Source organism: Eptesicus fuscus, chromosome 2, assembly GCF_027574615.1.
Source record: "Eptesicus fuscus isolate TK198812 chromosome 2, DD_ASM_mEF_20220401, whole genome shotgun sequence".
NCBI classification, from domain to species: Eukaryota; Metazoa; Chordata; class Mammalia; order Chiroptera; family Vespertilionidae; genus Eptesicus; species Eptesicus fuscus.
Genome location: NC_072474.1, coordinates 28,265,590 through 28,279,145, shown reverse-complemented (window position 1 = coordinate 28,279,145; position 13,556 = coordinate 28,265,590). Strand labels below are relative to the sequence as shown.

Sequence of the window (13,556 nt, the reverse complement as noted above, 5' to 3'; positions counted from 1 at the left end):
TAATCCACATTTCTTTATCCGTTTGTCTATCCATGTACACTTGGGTTGCTTCCACTTCTTGGCTATTGTGAATAATTCTGCAGTGAACATGGGGGTGCAGATATCTCTTCAACATCCTGCTTTTGGTTCATTTGGATATATATCTAGAAGTGGTATTCCTGGATCATATGGTAAAATCTTTACTTTTCTGAGGAACCAGAATACTCTTTTCCATAGTGGCTGTACCATCTTATATTCCCACCAACAATGCACACGGGTTCCAATTTCTCTACGTCCTCATCAACATTTATTTTCTGGTGTTTTTTTTGTTTAAATAGTGAACATCTTAATGGATGTGAGGTGATATCTCATTGTGGTTTTGATTTACATTTCTCTGATGATTAGTGATGTTGAACATCTTTTCATACACTTGTTGGTCATTGTATATCTTCTTTGGAAAAATATCTATGTAAGTTTTTGCCAATTTTAAAATTAGATTATTTATGTTGTTGAGTTACAGGCATTCTTTATATATTCTGGATATTAACCCATTCAGATATATAATTTGAAAATATTTTCTTCCATTCTGTAGGTTGCCTTTCAATCTGTTGATCGTGCCCTTTGATGTGCACAAGTTTCTTTTCTCTGCTTTGTTATCACACCTCCTGCTTCTGATCACTGCCCTCCATCACTGCTGCTGGTTACCAGTAAGTTGCATTTCCTCTATAGATTGATCATAAAGAAAGAAAATTCGACTTTTAAAAAAAAAAATTTTATGTCCAGACTTTATAGTTTCTTTTAGTAATTCTCTCCATTCATTCATTCATTCATTCATTCAGTTCATTCAACAAGCGGGTGGATATAAACATCTTTTTTGAGCTATATTCTGTGCCAGATGCTGTGAATGCAAAGCCAACAAGTGATGCTTGTCACAGACTCACTGCAGCCCTTCTCCTCCGTGTTGCTTTCCTGACTGGCCCTGGATGCTTGGGCGGTCTTGCTTCTAACTTCCTATAACTTGAAATGTTTCTCCAGTGTTGCAGTCATCATGCTTTGAATTATTTGTACATCTCCCTTGCCCATGACAGGAAACTGCTTTTTGTCACATCTTATTCATCTTTGTACCCTACAGTGGAAGTTGCCACATCTCTCTAGGTAGCTGCTGGATGGATGCATGTGTGAGCCATGCCAGGCTTCCCACTGCTTAGCCACAGGCCTCCCCAGCACCCAGCCTTCCTGAGCAGCACCTCCTTTTCTGCTGCAAGACCCAGGGCCTCACCCTGCTATCCTCTTTTTAGGGTTGTAATTGCTCATTCGGCCGTTGGAACATTGCTCCCCTTAGATTATCTTTAAAGTGATCCATAGCCACTTTTCGTTACCTCCCAAGACAGGCCTGAAGGTGACTGTTAATTACTATTGGGAAACATGCTGGGGTCCTTTCTTGACATGGTAAGTAGAAAGTCCCATAAGCTTGGCTTATATATTTTTGTGGGAATTAAATATTCCTCCATATTTCAACTCTTTCTTGGTTTCTCCCATCTCGTATTATTAAGTCCTCATTTCATGGGGTTACATAGGCTTTCTGGCTAAAGGGCAAAATAGATAGGTATAATTAAGGGGGGTAAAATACTACAGATCAACAGTATTTATTGAGGGGGCTCAAATGAGGGGCTGCTAACCCAGAGTGGACAGAGGCTACAGGGTGGGCAAGGCCTCCTGGAAAAAAATAAGCATTAGGTTTCAGTCAAGAAAGGTGCAAGTAGGTTATCTAGAATGAGTGGGGAGAGGTAGGGGTGGAGGGGTGGGGGAGAAATGAATTAAAGAGGCAGAGCTGGGGAGCAGAGGGGTTCTATTCAGAGGGAAAAGTATTGTTTAAAGCAGTGGTTCTCAAAGTGTAGTCAGCAAACCAGCTGCATTGGCATCATCTGGGAGCTTGTTAGAAATTTAGGTTCTCAGGCCCCACCTGAGACCTACTAACTCAAAAACTCTGGGGTGGGCTTAGTCTTCTAGGCGATGCTGGTGCTTAAGTGTGAGCACTACTGGTTAAAGGTATGGGAAGGTCAGAGTGCTGTATTCTGTGTACCTCATTCTCTAGAGCTGAAGGCAGGTGTTGGTTAGGGAGAGATGAGAAGAGGCAAGCTATTGCATAAAAAAGAGGGATAGGAGTAGTGCCTTTGTTAATTTATTAACATGCTAGTTGAACATGTATTTTATGAGATTAGAATGCAAAAATACATAATTATAGTTTGAGATGATTGAAAATGAAAACACAACACATCAAAACTAATCAGATGCAGAGGAAAAAAATGGTGGTGGAATAGACAGACGGGTCCCGAGCCTTGTCCCGGAGCAGAAAGAAGGAACAGCTGAGGGTCGCACGGGGAGTATTTGCTGGCGAGTTAAAGGACAGCTAAACTCCAGGAGAGGGTGGGGGACTGCTGGATGGGGTTCCCCTGATGGGGCAGCCTCCACTGCAGCTGAATTCCCTCTCAGAGCGACCGGCTCCGACGCGGAAACCGCGCCATCTTGAAGAAGAAAGTGGATCTTATCAGAAGCTTGAAAAGTTGCAACTGCAGAGACCACCGAACAGCTGCGAGCCCCAGAACACCAGTCACCAATTGGCGCAAATACTCGGTTTCAGAAGAGGTCTACACTCCACCACGGAAAGGTCAGATTTCGCCTGGGATAAGGAGAGAGAGAACTACATAACCAGACATCCAGAGAAGAGAGATCATGGGGAGACAAAGAAACAGCCCGCATATGAAAGAAAAGCAGGCATAATCAGAAAAGGAAATAAACGAAATAGAGGCTAACAACATGTCAGAAAAAGAATTCAGAGAAATGGTCATAAGGTGGCTGAAAAGAATGGAAGACAAATTTGACAATATGAGTAAGAACCAAGAGGAAATGAAGAAGAACCAAGAAGAAATGAGAAATGACATCGCTGATGTAAAGAACTCAATAGAAAGCATCAAGAGTAGACTAGAAGAAGCAGAGGACCGCATCAGTGAGCTAGAAGACAAGGTGGGAAAAAATACCCAATTAGAGCAGCTCCTAGAAAAAAAAAATTAAAAAGCAGGAGGAGAGCCTAAGGGAACACTGGGACAACACGAAACAAAACAATATCCGCATAATAGGGGTTCCAGAAGGAGAGGAAACTGAGCAAGGAATAGAAAACCTGTTTGAAGAAATAATGACAGAAAAATACAGGGAAGAAAAAAACCCACACAAATCCAAGAAGCTCACAGAGTCCCAAGCAGAATGAACCCCAAAAGACCGACGCCAAGGCACATTGTAATTAAATTGGCAAACACCAACAACAAAGTAAGAATCTTAAAAGCGGCCAGAGAGAGACAGAAAGTTACATACAAAGGAACCCCCATCAGACTAGCAACTGATTTCTCAACAGAAACTCATCAGGCCAGAAGGGAATTGAATGAAATATACAAAGTCATGCAAAGGCAGGGTCTGAATCCAAGAATACTGTACCCAGCAAGGCTATCAATCAAAATTGAAGGTGAATTCAGGAGCTTAACAGACAAAAAAGGACTAAGGGAATTTATCACCACTAAACCAGCAATGCAAGAAATGTTAAAGCGTCTGCTGTAAAAAAGAATATAGAAAGCGAAGAAGGAACACGGGGGTAAAGAATAAGAATGGTGACAAATAATACCTATCAATAATAACTTTAAATGTAAATGGATTAAATGCCCCAATCAAAAGACACAGGGTAACGGATTGGATAAGAAAACAAGACCCATATATCTGCTGTCTACAAGAAACCCACCTCAGAAAAAAAGACGCACACAGACTGAGGGTGAAGGGATGGAAAAAGGATTTCCAGGTGAATGGAAATGAAAAAAAAGCTGGGGTAGCAATACTTATATCTGACAAATTAGATCTCAAAGTGAAGGACATAACAAGAGATAAGGAAGGCCACTTCATAATACTAAAGGGAGCAATCCAACAAGAAGAAATAATGCTGGTAAACATATAGGAACCCAATACAGGAGCACCCAAATACATAAAAAAACTCCTGGAGAATATCATGGGAGAGATTGACAGCAATACACTCATAGTAGGATACTTTAATACCCCACTATCACCATTGGACAAATCCTCTAAACAAAAAATCAGCAAAGAAACATCAATCCTAAATGACTCATTAGACCAGATGGACACAATTCAGTCCATAACAAATTGTATGCCAACAAGTTAGATAACATGGATGATGTGGAGAGATTCTTAAAAAGGCACAACCTACAAACTACCAAAACTGACTTAAAAACAGAAAATATGAATAGATCTATAATAAATGAAGAGATTGAAGTAGTAATTAAAAAACGTAACACAGGAAAGCCCAGGCCCAGATGTCTTCATAGGTGAATTTGACCCAACATTGACAGATTCTTCATAAATTCTTCCAAAAATTAGAAAAGGAGAGAATATTTCTCAACTCATTCTAGTATTGCCTTTATATCAAATCCAGACAAATACATTGATCACAAGAAAAAGGATGCTTATGAACAAAGACACAAAAATCCTCAACAAAATACTAGAAAACCAAATCTAGCATCATATAAAAAAGATTATACACCATGAGCAAGTGGGATTTATCCCAGGAATGCATGGTTGGTATAACATTTGAAAATCAACATACTTCCCCATTTTGATGGAATTAAGGAAAAAAGCCTGCATAATTATTGCAATAGATGCAAAAAACGTATTTGATAAAATCCAACACCCTCTCACTAAAAATAGAAGGGAACATCCTCGACCTGATAAAGGTGCTCTACACAAATCCACACTAACATCATCTTTAATTGTGCAAGACAAAGCTTTCACTCAAAGACCAGGAACCAAGCTTGGATGTTTGCTCTCATCGCTTCTGTTCAATATTGTGCTAGAAGTTCAAGCCAGGTCAACTAGGCAAGAAGAAGAAATAAAAGTATCCAGATTAGAAAGAAAGAAGCAAAGCTATCTCTATTTGCAGATGACATGGTTTTGTGTGTGGAAAATCCTGAGGAATCCATTAAAATTGAGTCACTAAAACCTGGTCCCCACTTTCAAGGCACTTCCAAGCAAGAAGGGGGACCAGTGTAAATGAGTGTATATGTGTGAGTATTGTGGGAGAAGTGTTTCCCAGAGAAGGACATACTTCAACTGAGTTCATGTAAAGTATGTAGGTGTCTAAATGGGAGGTTGTAGGATGGATGATTGGGGTGGGGGGCAAAGGTGGGCATTTCAAGCATAGAAGAATATATGCAAGGAGACTCAGTGTGATGAAGCAGGGCCAATAATGAGCTGTGAGTGTGGCTGGGGAGTGGAATTTGTGAGGCAGTGTGGGAGATAGGTCAAGGAGGTGAACCAAGGCCCTTATATGCCGCCAAAGACCAATTACATGATCGTGTACAGTGTCTGGGTTTCGTCAAGGGTCCCTGGACTTGTACTTGTGTTCATCTCACCTGGATAGAAGTGGTGTGATCTCAGCACTAGGTCTGTCTCCTTTCCAGGTTTCTGGGTAGAGCGCACCCCTGTGCACGAGGCTGCCCATCGTGGTGAGGCCTTGGAGCTGCAGCAGCTGATCGAGAGTGGCGCCTGTGTCAACCAGGTCACAGTGGACTCCATCACACCCCTGCACACAGCCAGTCTTCAGGGCCAGGCACAGTGTGTGCAGCTGCTGCTGGCTGCTGGGGCCCAGGTGAGTGGCCCTTTAGGACACCCGTGGAGCCTGGCTGTGGCTGTGGGCATAGATGGGACCAGTTCAAGGGATGTATAGAAGGAGGAAAATATGGGATTTGGGATTTGCATTCTGTGATTTGCAAATGCACTGGAAGTAAAGCAACCACTGCAGAAGACTGAGCGGGAAAGGAAGGAGGAAACCAGAATGGGGTGTGGTGGGAGCCCACGGAGGGGAAAGGAGGTTTCTGTGTCAACTGCACACTAGGACCAGTAAGTATGGTCATAGGCTTGGCTGTTAGGGGGTCACTGGTGGCTGAAGAGAAGGCAGTTTTAGCAAAATGGTGGAGGGAGTGCCCTGCTGTGCTCTAGGAAGGGGACCTGGCAGGCCATGCACGTCACAGACACAGGCTCTCTGGAGGGCTGGCTGGGCGTTGGCTCAAGAGCTGCTGTTTGGGCTCAGAGAGCAGGATGACTAAGTGGGATGCTGGCACACTGTTCCCTGGTAAAAAGGAAAAAAACAAGATTCTGATCTGATTTGCTGCTATCCCTGCTGTAAGTACTCATGTCACACTGATTTCAGCCTCCAGTGCTTTCTGGCTGATGGAATTGCTGGATGTTTCATAGTGGCTGGGTGAGCTGGGCCGGACACCATTGGGCTGGATGGTGTTGGGGTTCAGAGTGAGGCTGAAGTGAAGATCGTGCACGGCTTACTCTTTCTCAAAGCTTGGCATTGAAAGCAGATCAAGAGGAAGTGGAATAAGCTTCAGCATATATACAAATGGCAGCTGAATTTGAATAAGCAGAATATGCCCGTTGGGAGCTGCCTTTTTCATGCCCTATGATTTTCCAACTAGAGGAGGCATGTTAAGCAGTTTCAGGCACTCCTAGCTGAGGCTGAAATTAAATCCCCTTTTTATGCCCTGTCTGCTTCAGCTGGAACCTGGAGCTCTCCTTGCTGGCTCTGTGCGTATTAGGTGCTGGGGTGGTGGCAAGAGTGAGTCTGAGTTGATTCTGCCCAAGAAAGAAAAGAGCCCCAGGCTTAGGAGGCTAGTAGGCAGTCCCAACCCTAGTTCCTTTGATCCATAACCACCTCCCCCGCCTGGCATGGGGCCTTAGCACATACTAGAAAACCCAAGAACTACTTAGAAAAACTAAGAAGTGTCTTTGCCCAGATGAATGTGCATCAAGATGAGAAAGCGCATTTCCTCCTTCGTCCTGTAACACTTATTTCTCCCTCCCCACAAGGTGGATGCTCGGAACATCGATGGTAGTACCCCCCTCTGCGATGCTTGTGCCTCTGGCAGCATCGAGTGTGTGAAGCTATTGCTCTCCTATGGGGCCAAGGTCAACCCACCCTTGTACACAGCCTCTCCGCTGCACGAGGCCTGCATGAGCGGTAAGTCAGGTGGAAGGGAGCTACGTGGATAGGAAGTGGGAGCCATTGGCTGGCCCAGGAGAGCTGCTGGTATCTGGCTATTGGTTGTTCCACCAAAGAAATGCTCTTCTTTCCTCCTGGAGATATAGGCCTCACCCAGGACTAAGGGGCAGATGCTCAGTGCCTCTCAGACACTAACACTGGAGATGGGTCTACTCTGCAGTCTTTCTCTCAGTCTGTGCTGTCATTTTGCCTTGTGAGCACCTGATCTAGTTAAGAGATGAGACCCAGGCAACGTCTCTGAGGACAGGTACTCTTAGAGGAGGGGAAGCTGGTCCTGCAGGCTCAGGGAGCAGGTGGGATTTCAACTGCCCTCCAAGAATGGATGGACTTCAGATGGTGGGAGGATAAGAGGAAGGCTGTGCACAGGAAAAATGACATCAAGTCCTATTAGAAACTCCCAATGGACAAGCAACAACAGATAAGACTGGAAATTTAGGGCAAGGCCAGCTGGTGGAAAATTTTTAAATGACAGACTAAGGATTTTGGATTCCACTCTTGAGCAAAGGTTGCAAACTTGTAGCCTACTAGTATATTTTGATCGACCAGTACAGTGTTTGTCTTTGTTGTACTTCATTGGGGTGTGCAGTGTGCCCTCCTCTGTGTCTTCATGCAGGGACACTGTTCTCTGCTGCCTCACAACCAATTCCCATAGCTAGGTCCCCTTTTATCATTCTCAGGCACTGGGGATTGCTATAGGCAGCTCTTGAAGGTTTCTGAGCAGATGTTGAATGACTGGAAAACAGCATTTTTGAAAGGTTAGTTTAGTGGCCATCCATATACAGTGTAGGGGAGGAAAAACTTTTCCTTTACCTATCTTAGGTTCACTGGCTGGGCCCCACCAATTAGGTGACAGGGAACCGATTAACAAGAGAAAACAGAAGTTTGCTAATGTGAGTAATGCATCGTGGATAGGCATGGGAGAACTCTGCAAGGTGTCAGGCAAAGGTGTGGTTAGAGCTTGGGCTCATATAGAACAACTTGAGGCCCGGTGCACGACATTTGTGCATTGGGTGGGGGGTTTGTCCCTCAGCCCGGCCTGTGCCCTCTCAGTCTGGGACTCCTTGGGGGATTTCTGCCTGCCGGCTTAGGCCCCCTCCCCAGACATCCCCTGAGGGGTCCTTAGCGCTACTGTGGAGGTGGGAGAGGCTCCCTGCACCACTGCTGCACTTGCCAGCTGTGAGCCCGGCTTCTGGCTGAGCGGTGCTCCCCCTGTGGGAGCATACTGACCACCAGGGGGCAGCTCCTATGTTGAGCATCTGCCCCTGTTGGTCAGTGCACATCATAGGGACCGGTCTTTCCACCGTTTGGTTGATTTGTATATTGGGTTTTTATTATATAGAATAAATTTTTAGGAAAATGACAAGACAAAAGAAAAGGACTTTGAGCTTCTAGGATGGCAAGTTGTGGGGAGGCAAATAAATGGAGAACCAATGGTAGATGGGGCTAGTTTTAGCAACTCCAATTAGAGTTGTCTCTGCTGATTACCTTCTGTCCTTCCTGGTAGAGAGGGGAGGGGGACAAATATATATCCTTCTTTTAGGCAATTTGGGGGAGGGCAGAGAGCTTTTCTTCTATTTGTTTCTTCTCGATTGTCATAAGCTCAAAATAAACCTTATGTCAAAGGCATATTTTGGGGTACCCTTCAATAGACTGAAATAGTGGTGGTGGTAAGGGATATCCTGGAAGTGAAGAGATGAGTTGGGAGCCATCACAGTGATCCAAGTGCAAAACTCTTAGAGTCCAAGTGGATGGATTCATTTAGAAAACAGAGAAGAATTAATGGGCTTGATATAAGGGAGAGGAAAGCATGCAGTCATAACCTACTCAAGGTTGAGTAGGGAGTGAGGTCAATGGCTGAGACAGAATGGCCAGGAGGATGTGCCCCTAGGGAGGGGTGAGAGAGGGTCTGGTAGTGATAAGACATCCAAAGAAAAATGGCCAGCAGACAGCTGTAGATGAGGGGCTAGATTTTAGGACTAGAAGTGGAAACTCGGTAGCTACTAACAGGAGATGTGATCAAGAGATGTGAGAGGATGATATCTTGTACATGATGAATCTTGACCTTAACCCATGTTAAAGGTACCTGGAGAGGAGCCAAGGAAAGAGGCAGGAAAGGTGTCTGTGAGCTGGGAACCCCTGGTAAGAAAGTTTAGGTAGTTCACCGAGGAGGCTTGGACTGGGGATGCCAGCAACTTTATGTCAACAGCTTGAGAGGCAGCCCCAAAGGGGGAGCATCTTCTCTCCCACTGAGGAACTGGGGAGCAGTGAAGAGAGTCTTTCCTGGCTGTTCTGAAGTGGTATTTCCCAACTTTCTGTTTTCCCAGCAACAGGGCCAGCTGTGCACTCCATTTCTGCTGTTGCCAGGCAGGTTTGGGGAACTGTTGTGCCTTCAGGAGAAAGGACAACTATCCACTTGCTCTATGGCCACATGGGTCATGAACTGCTCTTAGCTTGTGATGTAAATCTGATTCTCCTCTCTGCCCCTGCAAGCATGGGACTTACCTGTTCTAGCCATCAGTTCTGTCATGCTTATTATTTCTAATGTATATATCAGTGATATTCAACCAGTGTGCCCCAAGAATTTTTAAAACATGCAATACCTGACTATTTAGTCAAGGGTACTGACCTCTTTTCCCTTAGATAGTCAAATAAAAAAATGACAACAGCCAGCACAATAGTCATCTGGAGTGAATACCCTGTCATGGAAATATATAGGTCATAGGATAGACTTGCATTTTATTGGTCATGTCACATAATAAGGTTGTGTCTGATCGGTTAATTCTTGGCACCAGAAATCCTTATATACACGTGCAGACGTCTGCTTTTTCAAAAAGTCACTTTGCCCTGGCCGAATGGCTCAGTTGGTTGGAGCGCTGTCCTGTACATCAAAAAGGTTGCGGGTTTGATCCCTGGTCAGAGCGCATATGGGAGGTGGTTGGTTGATATTTCTTTCTCACATCAATGTTTCTGTCTGTCTGTCTCTCCCTTCCTCTCTCTTAAAAAAAAAAAAAAAAAACCAACACAACAATAAAAACATATCCTTGGGTGAGGATTTTTTAAAAAAGGTCATTTTGGAGCAAAAACTAGGTAATTACTATTATATACTTTTGTAAATCAATCAAAATTATACATATTTTTTGGCAGATTGGCAAAAAATATAATTTATTTTTTGTTATGACCTAGAATTTTAGTTATTAGTTTATGTGTGCCATGAGATGAAAAGGCTGAAAATCGCTGGTATATATTCATTGACAGTTTTAATTGTTTTCCATTTCTCTTAAGGAAGTTCCGAATGTGTGAGGCTTCTAATTGATGTTGGGGCCAATTTAGAAGCACACGATTGCCATTTTGGGACCCCTCTGCACGTTGCTTGTGCCCGGGAGCATCTGGACTGTGTCAAAGTGCTGCTCAATGCAGGTGCGTTGGTGTTTCTACCTGCTCTGTTCAATGCAGGTGCATCACTGTTTATATCTGCACTGCTCAAAGCAGGTGTGTTGGTGTTTACCTAAGCTGCTCCATGCAGGTTTGTTGTGTTTATGTGCACAGTGTGCCAGCTGAGAGATAAATGGTGGAGTCAGCTAAGGTTTGAAACTAGCTCTCTCATTGGCCAGCTGAGAACTTTGGCCTCAGTTCTAGATTTATAAAACAGGAAATATAAAACCTATTTTGTGGGCTTCTTGGGATGATTTGTTTCCTCAATACCTGGTGCATCATAATGCTCAACAAATGCTAATAATTCTTTTTAGTGGCTACAGGGAATCACCCACAAGACCTGTCTAATCAGGTTGCTGTCTAAACCAAAAAGAGATGGGGATCCAATGGAAAATGGGTTTGGAAGCTTTGGGAATCCAGGTTATTGTCAGGTGTTCAAAAAATATTCAGGATACTCTGGTAAACATGGTACAATAGGTAAACACTGTACTCACCTCCTCCAACAACCACCTCAAAATCACAACCAAATTATGGAACCCATCATCATTGAGAACTCCCTGAAGACTAGATGAACAGAAGTCCTGTAACTAAGGATGTACAGAAGAAGCTACATCAAAACTGGTAGTGTTGCCGAAGCCGGTTTGGCTCAGTGAATAGAGCGTCAGCCTGCGGACTGAAGGGTCCCAGGTTCGATTCCGGTCGGGGGCATGTACCTTGGTTGCAGGCACATCCCCAGTAGGGGGTGTGCAGGAGGCAGCTGATCGATGTTTCTAACTCTCTATCCCTCTCCCTTCCTCTCTGTAAAAAAATCAATAAAATATATTTAAAAAAAAACAAAACAAAAAAAAACTGGTAGTGTTGTAGGTGGCAGGAAGGGTACCAGGTGTTAGACCAGTGGGGTCAGACCAGACCTGGGTTTAGCAACCTCAGTAGTACTTGAGGTGTGACCAGGAAAGAATTCAGAGCCAAGACTCAAACTATAAGAGAACATCTATATATATAAAAGCCTAATATGCAAATTGTCCCCTTGGGAGTTTGACTGGGAGACCAGGAGTTCGATTGCTTGCTATGACGTGCACTGACCACCAAGGGGCAGCACGGAATGAAGGAAGGCCCTGACTGACAGCCGGCAGCTGGGGAAGGGAGGCCCCGGCCGGCAGCCAGAAGGCTGTGATCATCAGCCAGGCCTAGGGACCCTACCCGTGCATGAATTTTGTGCACCAGGCCTCTAGTTTATTTATAAAATCACAGAGGTAGAAGAAGTAATTCATAGAAGAAATGGACTGAGGAAACAAGTTATAGAGGCAAAGGAATGGCCCTAGGAGCTTGGGAGTGAGGAAGGCAATGGTAATGTGCTTGGGGGGAAAGGGAAGGAGAAGGGAAGGGAAAGGCACAGGCATGCTCCCAGGAGGGAGAATGTGTTGGGTCCTCTGTCCTAAGGGTTTTAAAGGTGGAGATTTTAGGGAATGTCCCAGGGGAAGATCTGAATAAAATATTCAGCAGCTTTTCAGGTGTGTCCTTTCAGGGTCTCCACTAATTGATCGATTGCTAGGGCAGGGAATCATTATCCAATGCAGCTGATCCTGAGGTCAGCTGTGGGGTCACTTATCTGGTTTTGCTGCTTCTGAGCCTGGAGCTAAAATACAACTGAGGCATAGATGTTATCTCTGGGGAGGAAAGGTCAGAGGGTCCAAACCGCATAACCAGTGATTCTTATTAACTTTAAGATGTCACTTTTAAGTCTTTTCAGTGAAAAAGATTCATTTTGTTTAAGGCTGGTCATGGTGGCAGTTTTTATTGTTTATACAATGATAACATATTTAGATTAGAAACAGTCATAAGTCTCCCAGCCAAGTCACTGATCAGATGGTTGGATCCCACTTCTATCAGTCTAGGGTATCTATCTATCATTACTATTGAGATTTTAAAATAAAGATTTTACAGTGCAACTATCCTCAGCTTTTAAAATAAAGGCTTGATGGTGCACCAACCCTCTGCAATCCCATTTTGCTTTGCAATTAGGATTTTGATAATGAGCAGAGTACCTGGTATATATGTGCTCAGTACACCTTCATTCATGTTTTTAGTTCCTTTTGTACCAGAAGGAGAAGAAAGAGAGCAAGGGATTTAAAACCTATTTGAAGTAGTGGCTGTAGGAGAAAGGATCAAATTAGTAGTTCTAATCCAACATCCTCTCTGCAATAGTTAGGACTTTAGAGAGGTGATTTCTCCTTTATAACTAGTAGGAGACCAACTCCATCTGGATGAGGGGCCTTATTTCTTGGTTCGGGTAACTGAAAGAATCAAAACTAGAGACAGTTTCAGGGTCAGTTTGACCCAGGGGTTCAAGCATGTCATCTATTTTCTTTGAATTTTATGATTCTGCTTTCCTCAGTGTTCACTTGACCATACTTCTGGTGTCCCCAGTGGGATAGGATGGATACAGCAGAATTGGGCTGATATATGAATGCTTCACTTCATGAGGCTTCTGATAGCTTTCTCAGAGGAGTGAAAACTCTCCCAGATGTCACCTTATGTTCCATCAACCTGAGTTGAGTCCAGTGTCCAAACCTTTTCCAGTCCCTTTGGCTTGACTCTGCAAATTCCAATTGATTGGGTCTAGGTGGGAACAGGGATGAACCCAATCAGGGTCCAAAGGGAGCTGGAGGTTAGGTCATCCTGCTCACTCCCACCCCAGGACTGCACCCCACACTGCAGGGTGGCAGTTCAGTGGGGTGGAGTTGGAAAGGAGTGGGAAGAGGACCATAATGGCCTGAAGCAGGGGACTTGGTAACTTTTAAAGGGAGTTTCCATACACCTGGGAACTTGAGTAAGGAATGAACAGAATTTTCCTGGGACGGCTTGCAGTTGTTGACTACCACTGTGCTGTCAGCTCTAGACTCAGTCCTTGCTATTTTCATTTCAGATTCTCTCCTGTACATCCTTCTTAGACCACATGCAGTCTTTTACTTATTTACCAAAACTATTATTTAACTACTAGAGGCCTGGTGCACGAATTCATGCA

General features: G+C 44.1%; 1 protein-coding gene across 1 annotated transcript in view; it reads left to right on the top strand.

Moving 5' to 3' along the window:
- Positions 1-13,556, top strand: part of ASB13 (ankyrin repeat and SOCS box containing 13) — a 41,748-nt gene that overhangs the window by 15,626 nt on the left and 12,566 nt on the right. The window contains exons 2-4 of the mRNA XM_008155353.3: positions 5,493-5,680; positions 6,907-7,057; positions 10,382-10,516. Of these exons, the coding sequence (XP_008153575.2) occupies positions 5,493-5,680; positions 6,907-7,057; positions 10,382-10,516 (474 nt within the window). The remainder of the gene's footprint in view (positions 1-5,492; positions 5,681-6,906; positions 7,058-10,381; positions 10,517-13,556) is intronic.